Here is a 27,767-nt window from a genome sequence, read left to right on the forward strand (position 1 = left end):
TAAGAAAGGAACATAATGAAAGAAAAGGAATCCTTACTTAACACAGCCAGTGTTTCAGAACAATTAAAAATACCACATAACTATTTATCAGCTTTTAAAGGGACACTAAAGCCAAATATTAAGTCAAGCTAAAGTGATACAACAATGCTCAAGAACATCTAAGGCGTCAATATTATTGCATGCAGTGCTTTAGTACATATTTCAACCTGTCTGTTCTACCAATTTTATTAATGCAACGAAGTTCACTTTTAACGGACTGCGCTAAACGGGCTATCGGCTACAGTGGACAAAATTAGCAGCAATTGTTTTTCAACGTCAGGCGTATAAAACATACTTTTGCCGTGTCGACACGGGCTGACAACTGACTTGCGAGGGTCAGCCAATGATCGCAGCTCAATATAGAGCGTGCTAGGGAGGAAGGCGGGGTGGAAACGCGCCGTCTTCTTTTGTGTGCGAGGCACGGGGTGGGGAGAGGGTTGCTTACGGCGCAGCCGCTGTATGTTAAATGCGATTTTCAATGTGGACAAAGTGCGCGCCCGTGCGGGCCTCATCTTCAGAGCAATCTGCGATGTGGACAAAGTGCAGCCAGAGCCAGTAGTTTCGTATGCGCTGTGCTTTTGATGTTTAGTTCGCACTGATGCGAGAGACAGCACGAAGGTCAATTCACTCGCTGCTGCGCTTCTACTCCAAAGTTTTGACAGCGACTTTCTGCTATTATTGAGCGAGATACAATTACTTCGCATGGCTGTCTACTAGTTTGCTATTCCAATCGATGCTTCGCCTTTCGGGTGAAACTGTGACTTTCTTTGTTTGCTTGCTTTTTTACTTTGGACGTTCGTCACTCACTCTTTGTAATAACGTTGTTAGACATCGCGACCAAAGTATCGGAAGTGAGGCGTTCCGGATATTACAAACTTTGGATAAAACAGATGTTTTTTGTCAGATTATCAGGGTCCATTGTAATGACAGTCGACTGTATTTGAGAAATTGAGGTAAATGCAGGATACAATTTGAGACTGTCCCTGGTCATTCAAGTGGTAACCTGATGATGTATGCACTGCTCATTATAATCCTGTCACTAGTACTCAACCAAATGTAATAAAAAGATAATTGTATTGTATTATAAGAGGGCAGAAAATTCTACTTGTCCAGTTCTACTCGATTTTCCAAAAAAGAACACGTTGACGTTACCCTTGACAACGATGTGGGCAGTCTAAATGTTTAGTTTTCGTTCGACTCAGCACTGCCCATACTTTCACATTCCAGTAGTTTATCACGTAGTGCTGTGCTGGCTTGCGAAACTCACACAAACTGTGAGTAGCAGAATTCCACGTCCATATGATGTCGCGGGATGCCTGAACGGTCCACGCCACTTGACGAAGAGCAGCTACAGCGGCGAATCCAACGCTCTGCCTTGCCTTGGTTCCTCCATACCCAAACGTCTTGCACAGGAAATCGTAGCACTGTCTGTTGGGTGCCGTTTTACTGACTGATAGCAGTAAAGGGTGGTGATGGCATATGCAACGTCGCCACTCCCTGATCATGGGTGGGTGATTTGAATTGTCCTAAAGGTATGCGGACCCTTCAGACGAGATTTTCTCTTAAACTAAGTTTTTTCTTGGCACGAAACAGCCGCTGCAAGGTTTCTGGAGTAGTGTTTTAACCGTCCACGTTGACTCAGTACTAGCCTTTAGTGTCCCTTTAAATAAATAATTGTAGGTGGCAACAATGCAAGATAACTTTCAGGATGCAAACTTGTATCCCAGCGATTTAGTACAAATCTCGCACACAGTTGAGCCACCCTGATGGCAATGTGAGCTTGCTAGTGATATTTAAACATAATAGACATTTCATGCTGGCGATTAACAGGATCGAACAGATGTTACACCAAGATGGGCTCCTAACGTAAAAACAAAATGTATTAAATTCTGGAGTTTCACGTGCTAAAACCAGGGTTGCCAGATTGGGCTATTAATAGCCAAATTGGGCTACTTTTCGTCCGAGTTGGCGTCAGAATTTTCCTTTTGGCTATATGGCTATCTTGGGCTACATCTTTTTCCTGTGTAAAAATATTAAATATAGTTAAGCACAAATGAAAAGCACGCTGGAATCAAAATGCAGACGATAGCAGGTTAAAGAAGTGGAGCGCGTCTGCTACAAGATAAAAATTTGCAAATTATATGTTAGAGAACATATATACTTGTCAAAATGTCAAGGATCGCGGCCTTTTGATAATTTTAATTAAGAAAGCTGGCCTCAGGAAACGCGTCTCCATCCGCGAACTAATGCTACCCGCGCGCGTGCGCGCCAGCAAACATACTGTTGCTGTCTCCACATGTGAGCTTCGGCGTTCTACATTTTAAGCATGAGGTGCTTTTAGCTCCTGTTGACAGTGCGCCGCAGGTGACCTCGGTGCCAGAACGGAGGGAGAACACCGGGCGGAACCTAAGCGAAACTTGCAGAATTTTCTACCTGCCGCATGGCACTTACGTGGCAATTCACTCGGAACCTTCCTCGGACCCTTCCAACGCCAACGTAGAACATATCCTCTTCTGTTTCCCCACAGCCACCACAGCCATCCGTTCCCTACACAACTCCAAACCCCCCTCCTGTCTTTGCTATCGCTACGCTTATTAAATGCCGCCCTCGAACGAGTGTTCAGCCAGGTCTCGCTCATTAAAACCGACCTTCGAAATAGAATCAGGGTGTCTACCAACCGGGAAAACCGGGAATTCTCAGGGATTTTGAGTAGTCTGGAAAAAGTCAGGGAAAACTCAGGGAATTTGGGCCTCTATCAGGGAAAATTAGCGGCAATCTTATTGGAAGGGTCGAAAGTCGTGGTAATGCTGGCTCGAGCAGCAGACAGGAATCGCAATGAATCGTCTTTGACGCCCTGTCGTCGGCTGGATGAGTTGCCATTATGCAGTCAACGACCGACTTTCCGGATTCTCGATAATTTGGACGGCTTCGCGGCACCGCCATGTACCCCATAGAGTCAACGCATCAGAAAGTGTGAAATTTCGGACGCAAGAACCCTTCGCCGTCCGATTTTCCGGACGTTTTGCCGTGACCGCAGGTCCGAAACGGCAATAATCAAAGGCACCACCGCTGCCGTTTCGATTACTTCGCCGCCTCGAACCGGCACTCTCGCACGCAGATCCGCTGGCAGTCGTTGCCACCACTGCGGCAACGCTAGGCCTAGCTGCTTCGACGTTCGCTACGAAGCTTCTTGCCGTTTGGTGCCGAGTTTTTTATTGAAAGAATTAGCTGCTGTCAGCAATGGCACGGACTCCGCTTTTGTGGTCCTCGCGATTGGCTTAGAAACTTAGAAAACACGGTGCGTTGCATAATGCCGGTTTCCGAAAGTTAGCTTCGCCTCTGTACAGAAATGTTACGTGGTGAAGCATACGCAAAAGTATTGCAGTGAAGCATAACAAGCGTGGGAAGGGGCTATTGCCACGGAAAACAGTATGTATTCCGTGCACCCGGTATTTCCTGTCACAGTACGAGCGCCGATATGCCTAATATGTGTACCGACAGGCCTTCAGTGTGTTTTCGAACGTGCCTGTGGCAGTTTGAGCCCCTAAGGGCAGTAAATGACACGCATTTATTTTTTTCCAACTGGCCGATTTTTCGAACGTTTTCGCGACCCCTAGGGAGTTCTAAAAATCGGCCGTGAACTGTGCAACTGACCAAGATGCTTCAAATGGTCCTTGGGGCGAACGAGTGGCAGAAGGAGGACAAGAACAGAAATGATGTACGCATTGAGGAATAAACGGGAAAGGAAGCTTGCTGCCGCCGTTTTGAAGGAGCTTGAGCTCAAAAAAACAAAGTTTTGGCTGATGCCGAGATGCAGGTGTCTCGCATCCAAACCAAAATAAACTCTTTAAAGCAGTGAAACACAACACTCGGGCGTCATGCGCGGGCTGAAAGTATGTCAGGACAGTTGAGGTTGACTTACGAGCGGTTGAGAGAGAATCTCAATTGTGACAGAGTTCGGGCCTCATACCACTGAGCTTGCTATCAGTTGATAGAAATAGCTCATATATTCAAATATATTTGCTTCTATGTGCATCTCCTTTTTATTCGTATTTGTGAATGTCTGACTTATCTGCAATTTTTTTTCGAAGACACTTTATTTGCTGTGCATTTTACTAACCGCTGCCTTCTATTCTCTTTTTGAATAACATAAACACTACTCCTTAGTATTAAAATTGGATTAAGTCGCTTTTTCATTTTTTTCATCTGCTTACTCGAGAGTGACAGCATCAGGCGATATGGTTTCAGCCCATCTTGACATAAAACATAGTTTTGCATCACTCAGGGAAATGGGCAAAGGCACTCAGGGAAAACCTGGAAAACTCAGGGAATTTGGAAATGTCAACTTGGTAGACACCCTGAGAATGTCGAACAAGACATTGGTAGCGCTCCTCCACGTGAAGTTTGGCCTGGCCAGGAACGGAGGCTGCTGCAAGGATTTTTAACCGGGCCAAGAATTTTGGTCCCGTTTCAGCTCTGACATTTTGTACGGAACAAGCAGTTTCACTTCTCAATAAACTCGTGGTGCTTAATCGTAGCATACTTTTTATGTCAATATATTGTACCAGATTTTGTACCAACCGCCATCTATTGGGTTAGACTTGTCATGAAATTTTTTGTAGTTTTCTGTTTGGTGCATTGTGTGGTGTTAAGTGAAATTATCATGAGCTGTAAGTAATAGTACTGAACACCTGAATGCATGCCATTGCTTAGCGTGTTAATTGCACGGTGCTATTTTTGTGTTGTTCTTTTCATGATATTTGGGTGCTCTGGGAAAAATAAAACAGTGCATTTGCAATAAAGACCACATTTGCCTTATCATGAATTTGCCTCCATGTCTGCGTTTCTGCACTTCTTGCGCTTGTGCAGCATCTGTTTTCCGTGCAGCATGGCGTCCGTGACGATGCGCGCGGGGGTCATACGTGGTCATGCGTGGAAAAACTAATATGTAGGCATTCTTGCTGAAAATTAGTTCAATATGCTTAAGAAATCACTTCACAAAAAGAGAAAGCTTTTTGGATACTTTTGGGCTACCCGAAAGTTGCGCTTTTGGCTACATTTGGGCTACTGCGGAGGCCAATTTGGCTACCTGTGGTTTGAGCGATCTGGCAACCCTGGCTAAAACCACAACCTGATTATGAGGCTCATCGCAGTGAGGGGCTCAGAATTAATTTTGACCACATGAGGTTTTTTTAACCTGCACTCAATGCACGGCACACAGGGTGTTTTTTGCATTTTGCCCCCAATCAAAATGTAGTCGAGAGGGCTGGGATTTGATCCCGCACCCTCGAGCATGACAGCGCAATGCCATAGTTGCTAAGCCACCACAGGGGACCAACAGAAAAGCAATGACACTCTGATGTGCACTGCTTATGGCTCCGTGTGCACATATCAAAACAGTCGTACAGATGTACCCACCCACAGCACGAGTGTGATGGCATCACCATGCACGACTAGAAAATACTATCCTGATTGAGTAACAGCACAGGCGAAATGTGTGAGGGAAGGAACGAACTACATAAGTACTTGCGTTGTGTGCTGTTTTCATTATCCATGTTTCTGTATACTTTGTTATTCAGTCGTTCATCACCAACAAGCTTGCCTTATACTGTATCTACAGAAGAATCCTAGCACCCAAGTGACACCCCAGCATTTCTAGGATGCTTATGCCAGTGAACTGAAGCTAAATGAAGATAAGAAAAGGCACTTAAATGAGCACACACGAGTGGCCAATGTGAGTGTTGACTTTCACCTAAATGCTCGCAGGAAAAAAAATCACGGTATATAGCACAAGTCCACAGAAGAGTTAAACACCTCAACATAATAAAAAACCCACATCAGCATCAAACAATTTATGCTCAAACTCGATAGGCGTAATCTAAATATATGACTTCTAGTTTTCAAACACAGTCACTGAAAGGCTATGAAAAGCTTTTACAAACAGAGGAAGCCTCTAAAATTTTGTGAGACAATGGCAGTCGTCTCTGCATATAATTCCCTACAAAAATAACCAGAGGGAACTCTGGAGTTAGTTTCTATGAGAAATGCTGCACGTACAGTGGTTCAGCCAGCATTGGTTCAGCCAGCATGGGAATGATGGTTGGTGCATGGCTTTGCCTAAACTTCCATCCTCCTGGTTTCGCACAGCATTGCAACATTGCAAACTGATCAATTCCAACAAATTATTCCGTGACAAATGTAACATTCTGCAGCGATTATGCATGTGCATAGAGTAACTGCATTCTGCATTCAGATGATTTCTTCAAAATTTAGGCCAACAAGTGCAGGCAAAGCACAGTAAATAAAGCTGCAAAAGCATCTGAAGCCACAAGCATAAAGATCTGAAAAATTCATAAACTAACCATAATATCCATGGTAGCTGAACGATCGCAGCGCCAGGGTTCCTTCTAGTAATTTTAGTAGGAAACTCTACAGTCTCTATGCCTTAGCTTTTTGCAAAGCTGTTCGCTGTTACCAATCACGCTCTCATCAATGCGAAATGAACTTTGCATTTGGTCTATGCTCACCTTGAAGGGCTCGCTCATGCCGAGCACGTCAGACTGGCCGCGCAGATAGACCAGTCGGTACCTGCCCGACACCAGCAGCGTCTGGTCGCCAAAGAGCACCCTGTAGAAGACGCGCTCGTGTGACGACGGCTTCTGCTGCTGGGGAACGGCATCCTGTCCCACAGCGTTGTCCGTGCGACCGGCTGTAGCCAACGCTCCCATCGACGAACGCCGACCAGGATCTTCAGCAGCATCGTCACCCTGCTCTGAGCAGCTTTTCCCTTCCATTGGCGTTGCGTTGCCAGTGTCGGGAGGCGTGTCGGCACGGACACTGCCGCCATCAACAAGGCTGTCGCTTGGTGAGACGCGCGGCGGGGACTGCTGCCGGCTCGACGGACGCCTCCAGCTAACTGTGGCTTCTCCGCGCTTCCTGGCGGCACTGCTTCCTTGCCTCGCCTGCTCCGCTGCGGCAGTGCTGTCACCAGGCGGGGTCGCGGCAGGCACATTGGAGGCGGACCGTGACGGCTGATTCTGCCGTCCTTCCAAATTGGGCTCGGGATCGCCTGCCGTGTGGAAAATCTCTAATGTCGGATAGCTCCTGGCACTACACCACAATAAGACTTCTTGCGGGCCAGCAGGTAAGTTATGAAAATAAAGAGGGAACTGAGCAATGTCGATCAAGGACAGAGAAAGAAAAAGAAGACAACACTGCTCATTTCTGTCCTGTATGTTTCTTTTCTGTGCCCTCATTTGCTTTGTGCAGTTTGCATTTCATTTCAGTGCGTCTGGTAATGCAGGCTCATATCCGTTGCCCTCTTACAAGACAATTTTCACTCCAAGCACGTTTAACTTCGTTGGGTTTAGTTTATGATCAAAGTGGTTTCAGAGAAAAAGGATGTAGAGAAAGGCAAAGAAGCTAACCACAGGTAGTTTTGGTTAGCTACTCTGCACTGGGGGGATGGGTAAGGAGATAGAAAGCATAGAAGGGTGAACAACATAAAGCACACAAGCACACAAGCACAAGCAGAGATAGCACACAACAATCTCTGAGTCAATCATGTAAGCGCATGGACCTTGAGAATTGAACTGCAGATACTGTTGACTTCCGTTAATTCGATCCTGATGATATTGACGAAACTTATCGAGCTATCCGACGGGTCGAATTAAACAAGATGCAAAAAATTTCAGAACACACTGCTGATTCATTGTCAGTATTTCCTTGGTTCTAACAAATCCCCGAATCAAATGTGCACCCGCATTATAGATGTCCAAAGTAGAAAACTAATGTAGAGATAACATTAATGCTCCTAAACAATGTAGAAATCTAATGTGCACCCGATTTTTATCGCAAAATGGGCAAGGGTCGAATATCTGTTGCGCAGTGGTGGCTGGTTTTCTAAAGTCAGCTTCACCGTAATAAAGCCGCGTTATGTGGCAAAGCACGCCACAAACAGTTTCCAGCTGAATTTTCCTGGGAAAAAAAAAGGCACTTTAGAATCAGGTAACTACTGTAATCAGACATTGTGAGCTACCATTATTGCTTGAAAATCTTTCTAGGGCAGGCCGAAAATAGGCATTTTCACAGGAGATGACATGTGTTCAACGCATTCACTGTCCCTTAAGCTCTACCAAGATAGACGCTGCCAGTAAAGAGGTCGCTATTGGAGTCACCATAGGGGCTATGTGCATGCAGGCTGACTGATCAAGTTCAAATTGTCCAGCGATGGCCAATTTTAGGATGGAAACAACAAACATTTAGGCCTACAGAAATGTATGGGCACTGGTCAGGACCTTCAGTCGGGACCGAATTAACGGAAGTTTACTGTATAACCCACTGTGTAGACCCCTTCTTTCATATTGCACTGGCAGACACTTTCAGGCACTTTCACATTAATTGTGGATTTTAAGTATTCAACATTATCAGGCACCTACATCCACTGTTATGTGTAATGCTGATGTAAAACTTCCACTGTGTGCGCAAAAGCCTGCCACCTCTCCTTCCCCCTCCCCCACTTGTTTTTTTTTCCCATGATAGCATTTAACGAAACTTGTAGAGGCATTTGTAGAGGCGTAGTATAAGACCGGGGTAGTTGGAGAAGTATGGGAGAGGCCTTTGCCCTGCAGTGGGCGTAACTAGGCTGATGATGATGATGTAGAGGTGTTTTGCAGACGTGCGAAATTACATGCAGGCAGATAACTTATGGTGAACTCAGAGTGGTGGACAAAATACAAAGTGGTGGAAAAAATACAATTAAACCTCATTATAATACTGTAAGGAAGAAGACGTGAGCTGTGCAGAGCTCCGCAGCCGGATCGCCAACGCTACTGATGTGGGGCTCGAGCTAGACGCTGTTCCTGGTGTGACTGGCTAAGCCTACGCTGTTGCGTCTTCCTGTCGGTGTCCTTCGTGTCGTCCACAGTCGTGTCGGACTTCTTTGCCATAATTGATACATAACACACAAATATCTTCATTATATCCACAAGGAATATTCATTACATACCGATGTTAGTGAGAAATATTTTAGATTTATATTGCTATATCTGATAATTTCTTACATCTGCATTCATTATACCAAGGTTTGAACTGTAATGTGAATTAGATATTAAAGGGAATTTTGCATATTCGTAAGTTTTGAGTAAAGGCCAATAAATTTACTAAGAAGTGGAGAGTTTAACGAAAATCTGCTTGGGAGAAACCTGGCACTGCAAATTTTCATCCGCTAAGAGACTAGAAGGGCAAGTATTAAGTTCTGCAGCTTACAGATGAAGTTGGTTTGTTTCTACTGTTACGCTACTGCCACACCAGAGTGCAGAATAGTTGCAAACATTGCAATTTTATCAGCACCCAACAATCTCCTAGTTGGTGTGTTGGTGTAGTCGCTGATAGTGACCATGATGTTATGTCTGTAAGCACATTAAGTTTAGTTCTTTAGTTAATATTCCCAACCTCGTTATTTCTGTGTGGTGCTTAAATTGTTGTAGTTCCTCTTTAGTGACACATTTCGCACGTTGAGCATTACCCCATTTTAATTTTGTTGCCAAAGAAGGCAGTTTGCAGTCATGGCTACATTGCTACATAGTCATAAGCTGAGCAATATGCTATGATCCTACGTTTCTGTGCTCAGTGAAGTGGCACAGTGAAAGATACTCCAGACACCAGCTATGCAGTGCCACCTAGGTAGTGTTGTAGAAAATAAGTACAGAAATGGATCTCAAAGGTTGACTGAGATTCACCTGGCTCGTCTGCCGAGTTGCGCGGCCAAGAGAGGGAGCGTGCCGCATTTTCTGTTTCGGCCGGCGATCTGTTGGTGCGACGTGTGGCCACACTTGGGGTGCCACCATCTGAGTTGGTGCCTGCACCACTGGCTGCACCAGTGGCAGCACCAGTGGCAGCACCAGTGGCAGCACCAGTGGCAGCACCAGTGGCAGTACCGGTGGCTGCACCAGTGGCTGCACCAGGGGCTGCACCAGTGGCTGCACCAGGGGCTGCACTAGGGGATGCACCAGGGGCTGCACTAGGGGCTGCACCAGGGGCTGCACCAGGGGCTGCACCAGGGGCTGCACCAGGTCCTGCAGAGGCGTGCCTCGACTGGCTGCCTCGAGAAGAGCGCGATCGGCTGCGACGTGATCGCAGGTGGGTGGGATAGACGTCCGTCGGACGCGTTGACGCCCACACGTAGCCTAGGTGGTCCTCCAGGCTACTGAAGTTTTCCTAAAGAGGTTACAGATGTGATTTAGAATGGCTGTAGCCACTGTCTAAAATGATGATCATGACAAATGCAAAGCAGCAGCAAGCAGTAAAACTGCTGGTCCCGGTACTGATAGTTCTACACTGCATCATGCGTAGCATATAGCATCACCAGAAGATGATAGAGTTGAAGTGGTCAACAGTAGGTGCACAAAGAAAAGGCTTCGCATGGAGCCAACAAGGGGACTTTTCCTTTGACCAGACAAAGGGAAGTCCCTTGGAATGATGACTTTGTACAGCAATGATTTCCTTGTTTTCCCATTGTACATAACATTACTCTTGACGAACCAGATGAAGTCATTCAAGATGGTTTTAACTGCAAAGCATTCTGGGACCGAATACAATAATTTCTTTTTAATACGAACTGTTTATCATATATATTTTATTACAGACTGATGTTGCTACTATCTTTCAAAACAGTGTAAAGATATTTTTCATCTCTGACAAGATGTTTAGTACGGAGTCGAGTGAAACTTGAAGACAATCCAACTAAAGACAACTGGAATCCACTATAATCAGGTAAATGGCGCCAACTGAAATTCTGCTTTTAACCGTACAACCAGGTAAAATGACACTCTGTTCACTGTCAGCAGTGAGGACCAAACGAAGACTGAAGTGACCTAACTGCAGCTAAGAGTTTAATGTGCTAACCACTGAACTACTGCTCCAGCTAATGGCGTAAACAACACCAACTCATGCGTGGTGTGCAGTATGCATGATGGTTTTAGAGAGCTGAGTCATGCATCCATTTATTTCGGTAGCGCTGTTGAGCAGCGGCTGCAACAAAACAGGATGCAGCCTAACCGTCCGACATTTTTACTGCAGCTCGCGTTCCCCGCTGTCTACAGTCCATATCACCGTGCCTCCCCTCTGACGCAGCAGACGGCCTCGTCCTGCCAGCTGCCTAGCAGAGCATACTGCGCACACTCAGCAGGCTGACTCTGCGGCTTCCATGGACTTGGAACTACAGCGCCTGCGCTTGATTGGCTGGAGAGCCATATATAGGAGACCATCCCGGCACCAGCTTCACTGTTGAGCAGCGGCTGCAACAAAACAGAACGCAGCCTAACCGTCCGATATTTTTACTGCAGCTCGTGTTCCCCGCTGTCTACAGTCCATATCACCGTGCCTCCCCTCTGACGCAGCAGACGGCCTCATCCTGCCAGCTGCCTAGCAGAGCATACTGCACACACTCAGCAGGCTGACTCTGCGGCTTCCGTGGAATTGGAACTACAGCGCCTGCGCTTGATTGGCTGGAGAGCCATATATAGGGGACCATCCCGGCACCAGCTTCACTGTTGAGCAGCGGCTGCAACAAAACAGGACGCAGCCTAACCGTCCGATATTTTTACTGCAGCTTGTGTTCCCCGCTGTCTACAGTCCATATCACCGTGCCTCCCCTCTGACGCAGCAGACGGCCTCGTCCTGCCAGCTGCCTAGCAGAGCATACTGCACACACTCAGCAGGCTGACTCTGCGGCTTCCATGGACTTGGAACTACAGCGCCTGCGCTTGATCGGCTGGAGAGCCATATATAGGGGACCATCCCGGCACCAGCTTCACTGTTGAGCAGCGGCTGCAACAAAACAGGACGCAGGCTAACCGTCCGATATTTTGACTGCAGGTTAGTTTTTTCTACTTTTCAATGCGTCCTATGCTGTTCTTGCGGCTGCTGCTCACAAGTGTGTCTCTTGTTTTTGGTCTATTTTCTGCGATGCCAAGCAACACTGAACTCGCTAAAAAAATTGAGCATCTCGAATCGCTGCTTAACGATAAGCTTGATGCACTTGTCGACAGTCTGGCTGCCAAGATTGGGAAGAGGCTTTAAGACCAGGGAATTGGCAACCTTGCTTCTCTAGCTGAAAGCGTGCGCTTCATGAGCGAACAGTATGACACATTCAAAGCGACATTCAGTGAACTGCTAACTACTAACAAAGCATTAACTTCTCAGAATAAAGCATTAACCAAGAGAATCGCAGACATGGAACAGTACAGCAGAATGAATAACATTGAAATTAAAGGCATTCCATCATCACAAGGAGAGGAATGCTCTGTGATCTTGAAGAAGGTTGCCGATGCAATTGAGTGCCCAATTTCTTCTGGAGACATTGATATAGTTCATCGTGTGGCCAGCAAGATGTCGGACAGGAACACCATTGTTTGTTTTTGTTCACGTAACAAAAAGAATGAATTTCTTCGCAAGGGTCGCAAAACTCGCCTGCGATGCTCCCAGATTGGCTTTTCTAGTAGTAATGATAATCCCATTTACATTAACGAACACCTCACAATCTACAACAAACGTTTATTCAGCAAGGCCCTTGCACTGAAGAAAGAGAACAGTTGGCAGTTTTTATAGACTGAAAATTGCCAGATTAAAGCCTATAAATCAGCAGGGTCTTGCGAATAAACTCAGAGGCTGATTTTCGCATCTTTGCGCAGGCATAGCTTATTGCTACATTTCCTGTCCTGCGAACTGATTGCACACACGTTCCTTAATACTTTTCATCATGTCTTTGCTATCACCAGCCGAAGTCAAACCATTGCTTACATCTTCTAATATCTCTATTCTTCATATCAATGCGCAAAGTTTGCACAAAAACCATGATACCATTTCTGCATTTACTGACTCACTTAATCATTCGTTTTCATTTATTTCCATTTTGGAAACATGGCTTGACAATACTGATAGCAATTTATACGGTTTTCGTCCATACCAAGCAGAATACTGCCATAATATTTCGGATCGATACGGTGGTTTTTACGGATACGGATATTTGTTTCACCTCATATTAAATATAAGCGTAGGTTTGATCTTTTTCTTAATGTAAATCACTGTGAATCGGTATGGATTGAAACTCACTTACAGCTGAATTCTCATAATCATAACAGTTTTATTCTTGGTTGTGTATACCGCTCCCCTTCATCATCTATTCCTGATTTTCTGGGTGAACTCTGCATAGTTTTAAAAAAGAATTTATCTTGAACATAAGCTAGTCCTAATTGTCGGTGATATTAACATCAATTTACTTGACGTTGACAACGGAAGTGTAACAGCTTATACAGACTGTCTTGCTGGTTTTGGACTGGAATCATTAATTATCTCTCCTACTAGGTGTTCTACTCATGGTACCAACACACCTCTTGACCATGCTCTAACTAACATCGTACCAACTCCAAACTCTGGTGTCATAGATACGCAGATCACAGACCATTTCCCAATATTCGTCTCCTTTGAGGCCGAAATACCTCAGTCCGAGCCTTGCTACTTTTCCTCCAAGTTTGACTGAGACAGTTTTGTTAACACTATAACAAATACTGATTGGTCTGCAATTAACTCCCTGCACGATCCCAATCAAGCTCTTGAAAATTTTCGTTCTATCTTTCTACAGGCTGTTCGCGCTAACACCACTACCGTCCGATGCAAGAAACATTTTAAGTTTCCTGGTAACCCTTGGGTAACGAAAGGTCTACTGACTAGTATGAGAAAAAAAGAAAACCTATACAAAAAGACTAAAAAGAAACCTTTTAATGTACGCTATAAAAATGATTGTAACATTCTGAATAACTTGCTAAAGAAGTCTAAACGACAGTATTACGCAAATGAATTTGCTAAATACAAGAACAATCCCAAAAAACAATGGCAACTTCTTAATGAGTTCATGAACTTACCTAAGTCCGGTAATACTGCTGATAAAATAAACTACAACAATAAAACTCATACTGATTCTTCTAGCATAGCAAATAGTTTCAATGACTACTTCTACAATATATACAGCAGTCGTCCTATGACTACTACTTATCCCATTAATCGCTGCAATCACTATTTTTTTCTCTTTCCCGTAACTGCGGATGAGGTATGTTCCATAGTATTAGCTCTAAAGAATTCTAGCCCTGGCTTAGATAATATATCCGTATTTCATCTAAAACCGCTTATTTGTGATACACTTTGTATTATAATTAATAATATTTTTAAGTGTGGTATTTTTCCCACTTCGCTTAAAAGGGCTAAGATTATTCCTATACACAAGAAAGGTGATAAAACGGAGGTGTTTTAACTATCGTCCTACTTCTATTCTATCATCGATTAGTAAAGTTGTTGAGAAGTTATCTTGCAAGCGCCTAAATAATTACTTAAACAAATTTAATTTGTTGCAATCTTCTCAATTTGGTTTTCGCGCTGCCAGTTCGACTAACTTGGCTTTAATATCCCTAACTGACTACATTCGTCACTCGATTGATACGGGCAACATTGTTGGTTAAGTATTTTTGGACTTCACTAAAGCTTTTGATACAATTAATCATAACATTCTTTTTACTAAGCTGGAAGCCCTGGGAATTACCGGTCCAGTACTTTTTTTGGAGGTGCTTATTCTGATACTAAAGTCATTAACCAAGGTGTACCACAAGGCTCCATACTAGGTCCCTTATTATTCTCTATTTATATTAATGATTTACCCACTTGTCTTAAATCAGCACATTGTGTACTATACGCAGACGATACTACTATCTCGCTGCGTAACAATTCTTTAACAACCTTAATCCTTAAACTAAACAATGAGCTTGACCATATTGCTGCTTGGTGTTCGTCCAATCAATTACTTATCAATCCTTCAAAAACTCAATTCATGATTTTTCAATGTAGCCAAAGAATACTAACTGGCTTACCTGAGATAACTCTAGATGGTTATCACATTCCAGTCTCCATTCCATTCCAGCATCAAATTAGACTCTAACCTTAAGTTTTCTCAACACATTGCCTTCATTAAGCAAAAGTGTACCTTTGGTATTAGAGCATTAATCAAATCAAGACCATACTTCTCTAAAGACGCATTATTAGCATTATACTTTGCCTTCATTCACAGTCACATTAATTATGGCATTGTTTCCTGGGGAAACACATATATAACTGTCATATCTCATCTATTCAGCACTTACAAAACCAAGCAATACGCATTATCACTAAAAGTGGGTTTTTCACGAGTGCTACTCCTCTACTTCGTGAAAATAGTATCCTTGTTGTAATGAACTTGTTCAAATATCATCTAATAATTATGTTTTATAAATTACTTACTAAACAGCTCTCATACCAATTCATTGATTCCAGACACCTGATCAATAACAATAATACCAGGTTTGCACGTAACTAATTTTCTACTACCTATGGTTCATTCTAACTATGTAAAAATGACATCATCATTCGCTGCTATAAAACTGTGGAATGGTTTACCCGTTAGCATTAAATCTTCATCCTTTCATACATTTAGTCATGCTCTTAAGCTGTTTTATATGTGTAACTAAGTTTACATCATTCATTACACTATATTTGTCATTTGTATGTACTGAGTTTTTTTGTGCACTACAGGCTTATATAAATACAATTTGTTTTCATTTATATTATTTTTCTATGTTGTATTTTCACGATTGTGTTCGTCTGTTTTAGTTAGTTTGCTCTTCTTTAACACATCTCTACATTGTTATCATTAACCAAGGGTCCCGTTGCAGTCTTGGACTTTGGGACCCTCGTCTGTATATTGTATCTTTCCAATGCATTGTATTTAAAGAACAATAAACTGAAACTGAAACTGAATAGTTGATGGGAAGCATAGGCAGGCACAGGTGCTTTCGCAACATTTTGGTGTGAAGCCAAAGCCACTGATTATGATGGGGCAAACAGAAAAGAACCTAGAGGGGATGTATTGCTGTGATGTGCTGATGATATAAATCAAACAAAAAACGTACACAGATCCCAGTTCATGTGGGTGCAAGGTTAGGAAGATATCAGTCAGAAGGCACCAATGAGTCTGAATGTCGATGACAAGAAAGGTGATGCCGCTGCAAGCCAAATGATTAGAACATTGTATTGAATTGTATTGGGTTTTATGGCGCATACGCAACTCAGGCTATCATGCGCCAAATACATGGTATAATTTATTTCAAAGTTGGGTATCCTCAGCGAAAGTCCTTGTCCAGACAAAGACTCTGAGGAGCCCATCAAATCAAATGGAGACCTCAGCCTTCTTCTCAGGACTGAGAAAATGGGTGAGGTGCATCATAAGATGCGTGAAAAAACTGGGTAAGAATTTTGAGGATTAGTAGTTCTGTGATATATTATATTTTGTTTAGGATCGCTGCGTCTTTCAAAAAACTAAAGACAGATGAAGTTCCTACAAGTGGGTTATCTCCTAAAAGTAGACTGGGATGGAAGGAAATGCGTTCATTGTAAAATGCAGTAAAATATTTTTTCCTTAGCCGTTCGAGTTGTGTGCACGAGAGTGATTAGAAATATGTTTAGCCATCACAAGCCTCTACATGCTGAGGCCTCATGACAGCATCAAATGCAACGCTCAAGGAGTTCGTTGAAGTGCATGACACATGACTGCACCCTCCTGCAGAATGGAAATGTAGTTGAAAATGTCCGTTGTTTCCCTCATAACCACGATACGTACACAACATATCTCCCACCATGTGCCAATACAGCAGCCATCATGAAAAAACTTGGAATGAGCTTAGGTATACAGTGACAAGGATGAAATTAAAAAAAGCATTTTGTGCTTGGTAACTACTCCCCCCCCCCCCCCCCTTTTTTTTCTTGTCTTCTAAGCGGAAACCTGGAATAATGTACAAAAGCACAACGGCAACTTGCTCTGTAGAGGCCGATCCAATCCCAGGACTTGAGTTCGGTGTCCGCACTTGTGTAGTACCAGGCAAAACTGTCCTGATTGATGATCCAGGTACCCACAGGAAGAAAGTAGATGACAGGCTGCTCAGGCTTGGCAAACACCTGGATGCACACAAAAGCAGAGTTTTATGCTAGTGCATATTGCTATAATGAACCTCCGTACTTACTGCCAGCCACAAACTTATGAGGAACCATACAAAAGTTTCGTACAATGTTTGTTCCCTCACTTAGTCTTCTGATAATGAAGTAACTGTCATAAATATGAATGCAAATGAGAAATGGAGGATGCAGCTTTTGAAGTACTCGTGGGAATTGCCAATTTAACCAGCTGCTGCAGGACTACTGTAAAAGCGCATACCAGGTGCGAGACGTATTTGAGGACAATATGCCGCTTTCATGAAGAGCAACAATTTTTTAGATAAGAATTAAAGTACTAATTCTAAGTATTTTACATTGTTTCTTTTACCATTCTTTTGAAAGACAGTTGGATAAATTTATCTTGAGTCTCAATTATTGACTAAATTGGGCTTTGATAATGGCTCCATGCTCGGGCCAGATAATGCGTGTTAATGCTTAGCAGTGCTGCAACAATAGCAGTGTTTCGGAAGTTTTTTTACATTGTGTGGCTGCTTGTTAGTCTGCCTCTCAGTAGCAGCCCCCATACATAGTAGAGTACCACGTCTACATTGGGAACTAGGCCGCCACACTGAGGGTGACGTGGCGGCCACTGAATTTCATTAACAGCTACTCTAGGATTGCACAGGCCCTGTGGGAGCAAGCAAATTAATTGCTCAGGAGTGTCGCCTAATGATATTGTTCAAGGGAAGCTTGGCTGTTGACTCTGCCACTTGAAGCTACTGCACAATGTCCATAATTGGCTTTTCGATGTTCTCACTCATCATGGCCTCAACCTGCTGGAGCCATTCAACCGCCTGAATGGTGTCTGACAATTGGTAGCACTCATTTCTTTTTCACGCATTACAACTGGCTATAGACTGTTTTCATCCAAAAAAGAAGGAATTTGGTGACATTTAGGAAGGCAGCGATGTCCAAGTCGCTGTGGTCAGCGTGCAAGGCAACTAGGACAGCGTTCGGCTTCATTGCCTCTGTCAGATTGGAAGTCGATACCCTGGAATAAATGCGCTAGCTAAGTGACACAGGGACGGTGAAGAGCAAGTTGGGTGCCTAGACAAACAGAATAAGAATGATAGTGTATAGCGTGATTCAAAGCCAGGTTCTGAAATACCTCGTGCACCCGTTAATCTTGCTGGCTGTTACCCACATAAATGCTCTTTTTATTGAGAAATGGTTGGAGTAAGGAGCAACATTAGCGCTGCGAAGTGATAGTTAGAGCAATATGCAACAATGTTCTGCCACCACGATCTTGCAACAATTCACTCAAAGACAGGCTCCATAATACATATGAAATTACTTTCGTCGTTAGCGTCAGCGACAATGAGCTTTTCTAGTAACTACATATTTACTTAAAAGCTGAAATGCTCCTTCAAGAGCATCGATGCATAACAGCAATAAAGCAAGAAAAACTGGAGACCTTTGGATATGCAGCAGTGCAACGTACTTTCAAAGTGAAGAAAGCAGACACGGGCTTGTGGTCACTCTGGATGTACAGATCATGACTGACATACTGGTGCTGCTTTAGATCAAGGGTCACATTCTCGTAGGCGTTCTTGGTGAAGCGGTAGAGAATCCTGTCAGTCCAGGCCGGCTTGCGCTGGCTACATAAAAAAAAGAAACAAAGAGAAGTTCACAAACCTGCACATAAACTTGATGGTAATTAAATTGTGTACAAAAAGACAAGTCGCTACCATGCACTGAAATTCCATCTGCCTGCTCAATTCTCACTACCATTAGCCCTGTAAAGCCCAGTGTATCTGTCGTATGTGCTACAATGAGTGATACCTCAAAACTCTGATTTAAGCTTGGGAAACAGTGCATAGCGCAAAGTAGTGTTCTTTATATGCTAGAGCAAGCTTTTAGTTATGTATAGTTCAGCAGAACTGCTCACAATTCATTACTATAGATTTCATTGTGTTTCCACTGCCCCTTTTTTTTTTGTACAAATATCTCTCTATGACCAGAAATAAAGGTGAACAAGTTGTTCAAGTTTTCCTTGATGGGGAACTCTTGTTAGGCATTACAGGATTAAAATCATATTTATGTTCACCGCTGGACAAGGACATTTGCCTTCTCACAAGGATCTTTAGTTAACCCTGACATGTGCCAGCTTTGCACATTTTTCTAGTCTCATTATGCTGTCTGGCCTCTGCAGTCTCTAACTTGTGCTCTTTCCCTGACACTCAGTCTTCGTATCCATATGGACTGCTGGTCACCAGCCCTGCATACCAAATGCACACTGCAACTTGCATCCGTCCTCTAACCCATGCTGCTCCCTTTGCAACTCGTCATGTTATTCCCATCATTTTCCACTCCACTGCTCGTCGCATTCTTGTCAGTTTTCTTTCGAACTTTCCCAGTGTCAGCGTACCTGAAGTTGTAGCCCATGCGGTCAATCTGGAACTTGTAGGTTGGTGCGAAGGTAATGTCGTTTTCGCAGAACTCGTGGAAGGCTTCACCTTTGCTGCGCACGCGGTTCAGCTGAAAACACAACCACAACAAGACGTGCACCATTAGCCACTGGTTCAAAGCACATATCACAGCCACAGCTGTTGAGAACGGTGAACCTAAGTGACAATGCTTGGACAAACTGAATTTCTCATGCTTATTGGCCATGATGATGAATAATCAAATTATTTCTTTATTGGTATAATTGATCACTAACCATGTTCTAGTACCTGTAGTCTGGTGCCCAGAATGAAAATTATATACAGGTGGTGAAAACGCAAATACAAAACACAGACGATCAAAGAAATATATGGTAGTACATAGTGGACTGAATGAAAAGCCATCTGTGGCCAAAATTGTGAAACAATGGTACTTCACAGGCCCGAATGGCTTTTCCATGGACTCAAGACCAGGGTTTCCAAGCACCAAAAGTAAAAAGTAGCCAGAAAATCCCGAAAAGTATCCAAAAATGTAGCTAGTTCACTATAGGGGCTTAAAATGCAGCCAGAAACGTCACCAAACTGCTGCCATATTCAATCACTTCAGTAGAAAACATTGCTGAGGTGGATTATGAACTGTTCCCTTTTGAAGCTGTTCCATTTAGTGCCCTTTGACAAATATAAAACATGTATATGGGGGATCAAATTAGAATTGGTGGATCCATATTTGTATTAAGTAAACACAAGTAGTTGTCACTGAACTCTAGTGCTAGAGAGTATGTCATGTGCATAATTCTCATTCTTGAATCAGTCGTCAGTGTATCTTTACGCCATACTTCAACTTTGCAAGGGAATATCACATAATAGTCAGGATTCCTTATCCCTTAAGAAAAGTGTTTTTACAGTAGTTTTTATAGCGATATATTGAAGTGTTCTCACATGCCTTTACTTAAGTTCATCACGGAACCGTAATAAAAGCTGCTTCCAGCATGTAATTTTCTGAGCAACCAATTTAAAAGCAGATGTTTCATGGAATGAACCAGAAGCTCCTGTTGAATAAATTTTGTCGGCTGTAAGGTAAGGTGGAGGGGTTTTGTCCTGCCTTCCAAGTATACAAGGTGATGATAGTTGTTGCACATTGCGTGTGTCATAAGAGGCGTAGTAAAGTGAACTATACCATTTATTTGTAATATTTTGTCTTGTTTACCTGCAGTTCTTACAGGAAAATGTTTCTTCAAATGTAGCCAGAGAGTAGCCATGTAACCAAACAGAAAATTTTCCTGCCCCAAGCCTTCAAAAGTAGCCAATTTGGTGCAAAGTAGCCAAACCTGGCAACCCTGCTGAAGACAGCGGGAACTTAAGGTATCGGTGAAACACTAAGTGACAATGATAATTGACCATGCTCATGTGACAGAAATATATAATTTGGCCAGAAGCCCATCAACTGTGTCACCACATCGATTTTCTCACCTGGTCTTTCGGCAGCATCTGGGCGTAGGTGTTGTTCTCAATAGAAGCCTTCAATTCTTCCAGGGTGCAGTCATCCACACGGAAGTTCAGGTCCCCGAACCAAAACGTGTAGCTATTTCAAAAGAGCACAGGTGAACAGTAAGTGCGAAAGAAGAACACTGCTATCTAGACAACACGAAATAATGGGAGTTCACTTACTCGTGCGTCAAAATGTTTGTTGCCTGTGTGTCAAAAAACCTTTGCTTCTCAATTATTGTGTTATACTCCTGCAAGAACAGAGGTATAATTAATGAAGACGTACAAAGGCACCTTGTTTGCGGCTGTAACTGTTTCCTGGGGCACAAATATTATTATGACTATGAGTACATTTTGCAGATGTTCAGCAATGCCTCACTTGCAGCATGCTGAAAATATTGTGATCATGTGTTTTATTCAAAACTATACATGGCCAGATCTCACCTGAGAATTTAACACCGGCACTCGCATTTTCCATGCCGCAACCACACTTGCATTAACCCTAGCATTCTTTATGTCTGCGACTCATGCAACCCGAGTACCAAAACACGTGTCCTAGCTCAGCAAAATGTTTTATGTGTCGGTATCAATATTTCTTGCCAACATGTGTGTAATTCACATGACTTATTATGCTGTCTTTGAGCTTTTGTAAGATGTTTTACTTTTAGTTTATTATTTTCACCGTATTTACACGAATGTAACATTTCTTTTGCGCCTGCTTGCCGTGCTTTCTGTGTCCACTGCCTCGTGGTGGGCTGGGAGTTGTCGTTGTGCATTGGTGCCGTTTTCTTTCTTCTGATTTAAAACATTGTTAGTGCTGCATCAGCACGGTTACGGCATAATTATCACAACCTCGAGCAAGACGATCAGCGCTGTTGTGTAGGCATGTGAAGTGAGCAGTTTTCTATGTTGCATCAACATGCAATCTGTGAAAAGTTTTGCTGGGTTCAATTTGTATCACGGGCATTTCTGGAGTGCTGTTTGTCCAATAACCTTGGTGTGTGTCACAGAGGACAACGCCGTTCTCGCTGACAGTGACAAAGGCGTCGGCTCGCGTCCTTTCGCTTCATTTGGCGGCGGCAGTTCACAGTAACGATAAACAAAGCCTGGCAGGCGTTCGCTTTCATGCGTCGTTTCGCCCCCTCCCCCTTTTTTTGCGGCATCACTTTGTGTTAGGATCGTAATTAGGTGTGTGTGAATATTCGAAAATTTTGAATATTATCGAATATTATATTTTTGATACTCGTCTTCGATTTGAAAGCCAGATATTTGAACATTTTCGAATATTCGAAACAAATAGAATATATTGCTGGCTGTGCGCGAGCAAACATAGTTCTTAGCGTTTATTTCTATCTAGTCTAAGAAAGTTTGTCTGACCTTGTGCTCAATTTTGCGATAAGTTCGTGCTGCTGGCAAAATTTCGCCTGTAAAACACTCTTAGCCACTGGACGTCTAAACTATGCAGGAAAGCCAGCCTCTCAATAGCACGGAGCATGTATAATAAAGTGAATTCAGAAAACCTTTCTTCATCATAATGTGGAAAGTCGAGGTGCTCTGGAATGAAGTTTCCTGGCCCTTATGTTCAAGGGACTGGGTTAAGCAATAGCGCTACTTGCATATTACATTTTTAGCTTATGATCACTTGGCAACCTATCTTTTATGTTCATGTTCACTTGTCATTGTCATATTTTTGATACACATATATTTTAAGCATTTATAGAGTAACTGATTTTAGGCCTCCTTGCAGGCATGTTACATCCAGAATTCATGTATCAGTGTCAACTAATTAGCACCAAGTGACTGGCACTCTTTGGCCAGAACTGGCCCTTTTGCCAACAAAAATCGTTACTCAATGAAGTAATCTGAAATGGTTTCTTTATACGATTTTTAATGTACCTTCTTTACTGAAATACAGTCATCAAAGGTTGGAGAGAGATGCTTACGACTTCCACATGTACAAACTGCTCATGCTATTTAACATAATCATCATCATCTTGTTTTACAAACTCACAGCCATCAATTTGTTGCGCTATCCACAACTTCACATAAACAGCGATACTCACATTTATCCGTTGGAATGTTTCACTCTCGTGAGCTGCCAGATGGCTGTTGACAAAACAAATAGAGCAACCGTAGACACAAAGCCGTATCGTCACTCCACCTTTGTTGCCCTTGAAGAAAGAAAGGAGGATCTTTAGTTGCTTTAATTCAGTACAACAATACTACCAATTTGCAAAAAGTCGCCGCTAATAAAAATGTGCTTAGTAGTGAAGTCCTGCTGACAAATTTCATAAAATTTACTGTAGTTCTTACTATTCTCCAGAAACTCCTTTAGGTATCCAAGGTATACGCACAAATCTGTAGATGCAACAGCACTGCTCATGGTGACATCTTGGCTATGACAACATATCAGCTACACTCTAGAGCACTGTCTATAAGCACAGAATGACAGTTGCAGAGCATTAAAGTTTACGGTGTGTTAAACGAAACATGCAAACGAACACTATTGGGATGACCCAGCTACAAAATGCCAAAAGAGGCAGTGTGGACATGCCATCTATGGTCATTGCAAAGGATTTGATTTAGTGTTTGTCTATGTCCCAAGAAGTGTGTTGCTTTTGAAACAATAATGATCAACCAACTAGCCCATGAACCACCTATGGCTGTGTGCTACAAGGCTGGGCGCAACCAGACTTTAAAACGAAAAATGCACACGTGCTCCACGCTCGCTTGCTCTGTTTAACAGCGGGCCACACCGTATGTACCAAATAAATTTAAGGAAAAAAGAAAAGAGCATAATAATGAGACCAGCCTCACCCAGACACCTCCAAGGCCAGTCCTAGTGTATGTGGACTGGATGCCCCGCAGCTGGATCAGGTGCTCGCGCTTGGTAAAGATGGTCAAGATGAGGCCCTGTAGGCGCACATGCTTCACCTGCCAATCAAAGAAGAAAGATTGGTGTTGCTTGTGCCACACATTTCATTAAGGCGAGTGCCAGGATTTGTGAAGTGCTTTTGATCATGAAATGAAACAGACATTGCATGTTATGATACATATGGCTAATCTTTCATTAGTAAACGTGCGTTCAAAACTTAGTAGGTATTAAGAGAAGCACTGTCTGATGCAGCAACAAAATGCACAACATACAGTTGCAGTTCCTCGGTAGATAAAGTGCGTCCTCTTATTGCATGCTATGCAGTCTTCCTCTGGTATCAGAACTGTGGGAGAGCGAATTCTTGTTTGGGCCAACTTGTCCATATTTCACACTAAGATGGAACAGTAGCCCTCGTCCCATTGCACTGTTTTACGATTAGTAATGTCAAACACAGTGCACTCTTAAAGGCTGCATATACTGTTGCGGTTACTTGCCGACTGAATGTGATTAAGAGTGGCACAGCCATTTCATCAAACATGAATTGACCACCATTTTAACAGTATACTGCCTAAGATGGCGTTCTTATTTTGATTCCTACAGGTCGTAGGCTGTGACTTCCTTCGCAGCCGTCCTATGCGCTAGTCTGTTCATGAAAAGAAACTACTCAGATGAATGATCTCAAACCAATAAACAAAAAACTCAACTCGACAATTTTCGAAGACTTTTCCTGCACAAAAGGGGCCAAAATTAACTGAACACTACGAAATCTACGACATCAGAATGCTTTTTGATTGGCACTGTGGCCTGAACGTAAAGTCTGGCCTTTATTTCCATTTGAAATAAGTCATCTGTTTTCGCAAAACAAATTATGGGGACAGTTCCTGGTGTCTCCCTCTATCATCCCTTTGGGGTAACACAGCTGAGCACATACCTTCAGTGACAAGCATATGTATGCTTTAACTAGTGTAGAATTAGTGTAGCTGATGCAGAACTCACTTTTGGAGATCTGAAATAAAGCTATGGCAACTCATATGCAGACTTGCCTTGACATAACTGTACTTGTGCAGGGCATTCCTGATGGCTTGAATCCAGGGCTCTTCAAAAAAGGCTTGGGACAGGAGGTGCTGAGGTCTTGCACTCACCTCCTGGAACCTGGATTCAAGGGTGTTTTTTTTGCTTCTTTTTTTTTCACAGTTTGTCAGCTGTATGAATGCATCTGTATGAAAATCACATTGCTTCATCTACTATTATTTCATGTAACTTGAGCCAACTTTAAGAAAGAAAGTGATATGTCTTAGGAATGAGATTTAATGGCATACTATATGTAGTTGTCCTGAGCTACTCAAAGCATCTATTAAAGTGCAATGAGTTGGCTAATTGGCTATGATCAACCATGCAAAATTTAAAATTTTAAGTATTTGTTTAAGGATATAAGTTTGATTAGAAATGTTGTTGAACCTGTCCAGAAACATCCATAGAAGTTGTTTCCATGACATTTTTTTCTTCTTTTTTTCTTGGCTCTGAATAAAGCATGTGATACATGGGGGAAAACAAGGAATCACAAGCATGCTTGCACATCTGTTTTGCAGTGCTCTCAACCATGTTTCCAAAAAATTAAACCTGCATGCCTGTTCTAAAAGAAGCTAACAAGTGTGTTTCGATCTGCCTTCAGCACTGGCTAATTGCTAATCATTTTGGACTACAGTGAATTTCCACTTCACAGCAATGTTGCTGATGTCGCTGCTTGGACACTGGGGCTGATTGCTTCCTTTTAAAATGAACATGTCGCCTTCATTTTTTGAAAACATGATTGAGAGAGTTGTAATCCAAACATACAAGGGACACAGTAATGTCACTTTTTTCTTTTCACCTTTCACAGTCTTTAAAGCCTGCAAAAAAAAAAAAAAAAAAGTGTAATAGATAACATCATGGAAACAACTTCATTGGGTGTTTTTGAGCATGTGGTACAACTTTTCCAATCAAATTTATTCCCTGAAGAAAATAATTCAATTTTTTTCTATTGATCATGGCTATAATTAGCTAATAAATCGGACTTTAAAAAAGAATATAACTAAAAGCCAACAGCAAATATTAGACCATTGGTCACAGTCGCCTAAGATGCACCAGTACCTTATTTTTTAAAGCTCGGTTCAAGTTCTGTGAAATATCCAGTGTACTTTATGTGCACGCACACCCGCCCAAGCACACAGTGTTGCCCCACATTCCAGCAGCATTACCTCCTGCTATTGCAGTTTCTTTCCAATTTCTTTTTATTAGCCAGCTGTGTAGAGATAATAGAACTGTCAAAGAAACTTAGTTCCATCCTCTGAATTGAACAAAAATGAACTGCATTCCTTTCCTTCTTTTTCTCCTTCTTTATGACATGCTTTGAGTTAGTTTCACACCTGGCAGAGTTCTCAAATTCATGTGTTTACATGTTTGTATTTCATCTTGTACGGACCTACTGGCCAGTATAATGTGGCATTGTTTGTTACTGGCTCTGTTAAAATTGGTGTTGAAGCTGGTTGAACGAAGTGCAATCATTCGCAGTGGTTACACACTGCAGTGCACTGTCACAATAAGTCGCATCACAAATACAGTGAAAAAAAAGTCCAGATGCTGACAGTTTTCAAAATGTGGAAGCTAATCAAACACCTAGCAGAAGCATAACTAGGACAGCAATAACTTAGCAACTCATATGCAGTGATGTCTGTCAAGTGAGCAACATGCACTGCGCAAAATCACGATTACTTCCAGGGATCCAGTTAGTAAACATAATTTTCAAAGCAGAGTGATAGTTTACGTGGGTGGGCCCGGCACGAATCAAAGCTTAGATGCTGCTCTGTGCATGTAAACAATGTTTGCTTAAAGGTTCACTCAGCCACAAAGCTTACAGGATGCTATAGGTTAGCGAAAAAGCAGAGCTTCCGTGACGATGGGGTACATAGCCTCATATTTCAAGTTTCAATTTGTAGTACCTTTTCTGACACACATAGCGATCCACTAAAATGGAATCCATTAAAAAAGAAGAAAATGGAAGAATTCAATCAACACCTTAACTATTCATGCCCTGTAAACGTTTGCGGCTGACTATTCACTGCTCACCATCATTGGTGGCTCCTCAGTAGATATTACATGTACAGTATGTACAGTAGAACATCGTTCATAGGTTCCGAGTAAAAAATAAAAATAAAATAAACTCGATAAAAAAACCTACTAACCGAAAAGAAAAACATACGATCCAAAGCTACTAAAAATTTTGACAGATTCAACTGTGGTCGACATTTACATAATACGAATCGTTGGGCACGAGACGCGCATCGAGCTGCTGTGGCTTCGACGGCCCGAGGCACGTTTTGTTTTCTTATAGACGTCCGCACGCAAAGTTTCATCCTAAACACCAGTGCTCGTTTCTCCCCTGGTGGAACGATTTCACTTCCAACGGGTGTACGTTTCCGCCACTTCCCTTATAGATTGCACCCGCATTCAGTTCGCGCTGCATGCAACATATCTCTTGTTTGCGCCGGTGCCTTTTCAGATGACTAAATTATTACTGTGTGCGAATGCAGCATGCGACAACCCAGGCGGAGATTTGCTGGTACTGAAATGAGAAATTGAGAGCACACTGGCGTATTCACGTGAGACAGGCGGGCGAGTATTGGGGGAAAGCTGATGCAGCTGGCGGCGGGCGGCTACTGCTTCTGATCGCGCGCGCCTCGCGCATTTTCTTGTTTACATGGCATCTAGCGGCCGGAAAACGTATAACATGATAGCAGTTTGCTGATCTATTGAACGTTGGTGTTGAAAGATTGCATTTTCCGGGAACATATGAACAGGAAAAAAATAGGCATTGCTCAATTGGGTCATTTTTTGTCTCCTCGATCACGAACGTTGGAGCCAGGAAATCGTACGTG

General features: G+C 42.8%; 1 protein-coding gene across 4 annotated transcripts in view; it reads right to left on the reverse strand.

The window, feature by feature from the left end:
• Positions 1 to 27,767, reverse strand: part of LOC126546246 (inositol polyphosphate 5-phosphatase K-like) — a 35,333-nt gene that overhangs the window by 3,834 nt on the left and 3,732 nt on the right. For 2 of the 4 annotated variants that reach the window (XM_055062582.2, XM_055062585.2), the window contains exons 4-14: positions 24,897 to 25,005; positions 23,796 to 23,912; positions 23,042 to 23,149; positions 21,162 to 21,229; positions 20,964 to 21,075; positions 19,478 to 19,587; positions 18,551 to 18,707; positions 16,936 to 17,073; positions 9,780 to 10,257; positions 6,567 to 7,108; positions 4,854 to 4,911 (exon numbers count right to left, since the gene is read on the reverse strand). In XM_055062582.2, the coding sequence (XP_054918557.2) occupies positions 4,858 to 4,911; positions 6,567 to 7,108; positions 9,780 to 10,257; positions 16,936 to 17,073; positions 18,551 to 18,707; positions 19,478 to 19,587; positions 20,964 to 21,075; positions 21,162 to 21,229; positions 23,042 to 23,149; positions 23,796 to 23,912; positions 24,897 to 25,005 (1,993 nt within the window). In that variant the 3' untranslated portion in view covers positions 4,854 to 4,857. The remainder of the gene's footprint in view (positions 1 to 4,853; positions 4,912 to 6,566; positions 7,109 to 9,779; positions 10,258 to 16,935; positions 17,074 to 18,550; positions 18,708 to 19,477; positions 19,588 to 20,963; positions 21,076 to 21,161; positions 21,230 to 23,041; positions 23,150 to 23,795; positions 23,913 to 24,896; positions 25,006 to 27,767) is intronic. The other 2 variants (XM_055062592.2, XM_050194404.3) reach the window with 1 other exon arrangement.

This window comes from Dermacentor andersoni, chromosome 3 (assembly GCF_023375885.2).
Source record: "Dermacentor andersoni chromosome 3, qqDerAnde1_hic_scaffold, whole genome shotgun sequence".
NCBI classification, from domain to species: domain Eukaryota; kingdom Metazoa; phylum Arthropoda; class Arachnida; order Ixodida; family Ixodidae; genus Dermacentor; species Dermacentor andersoni.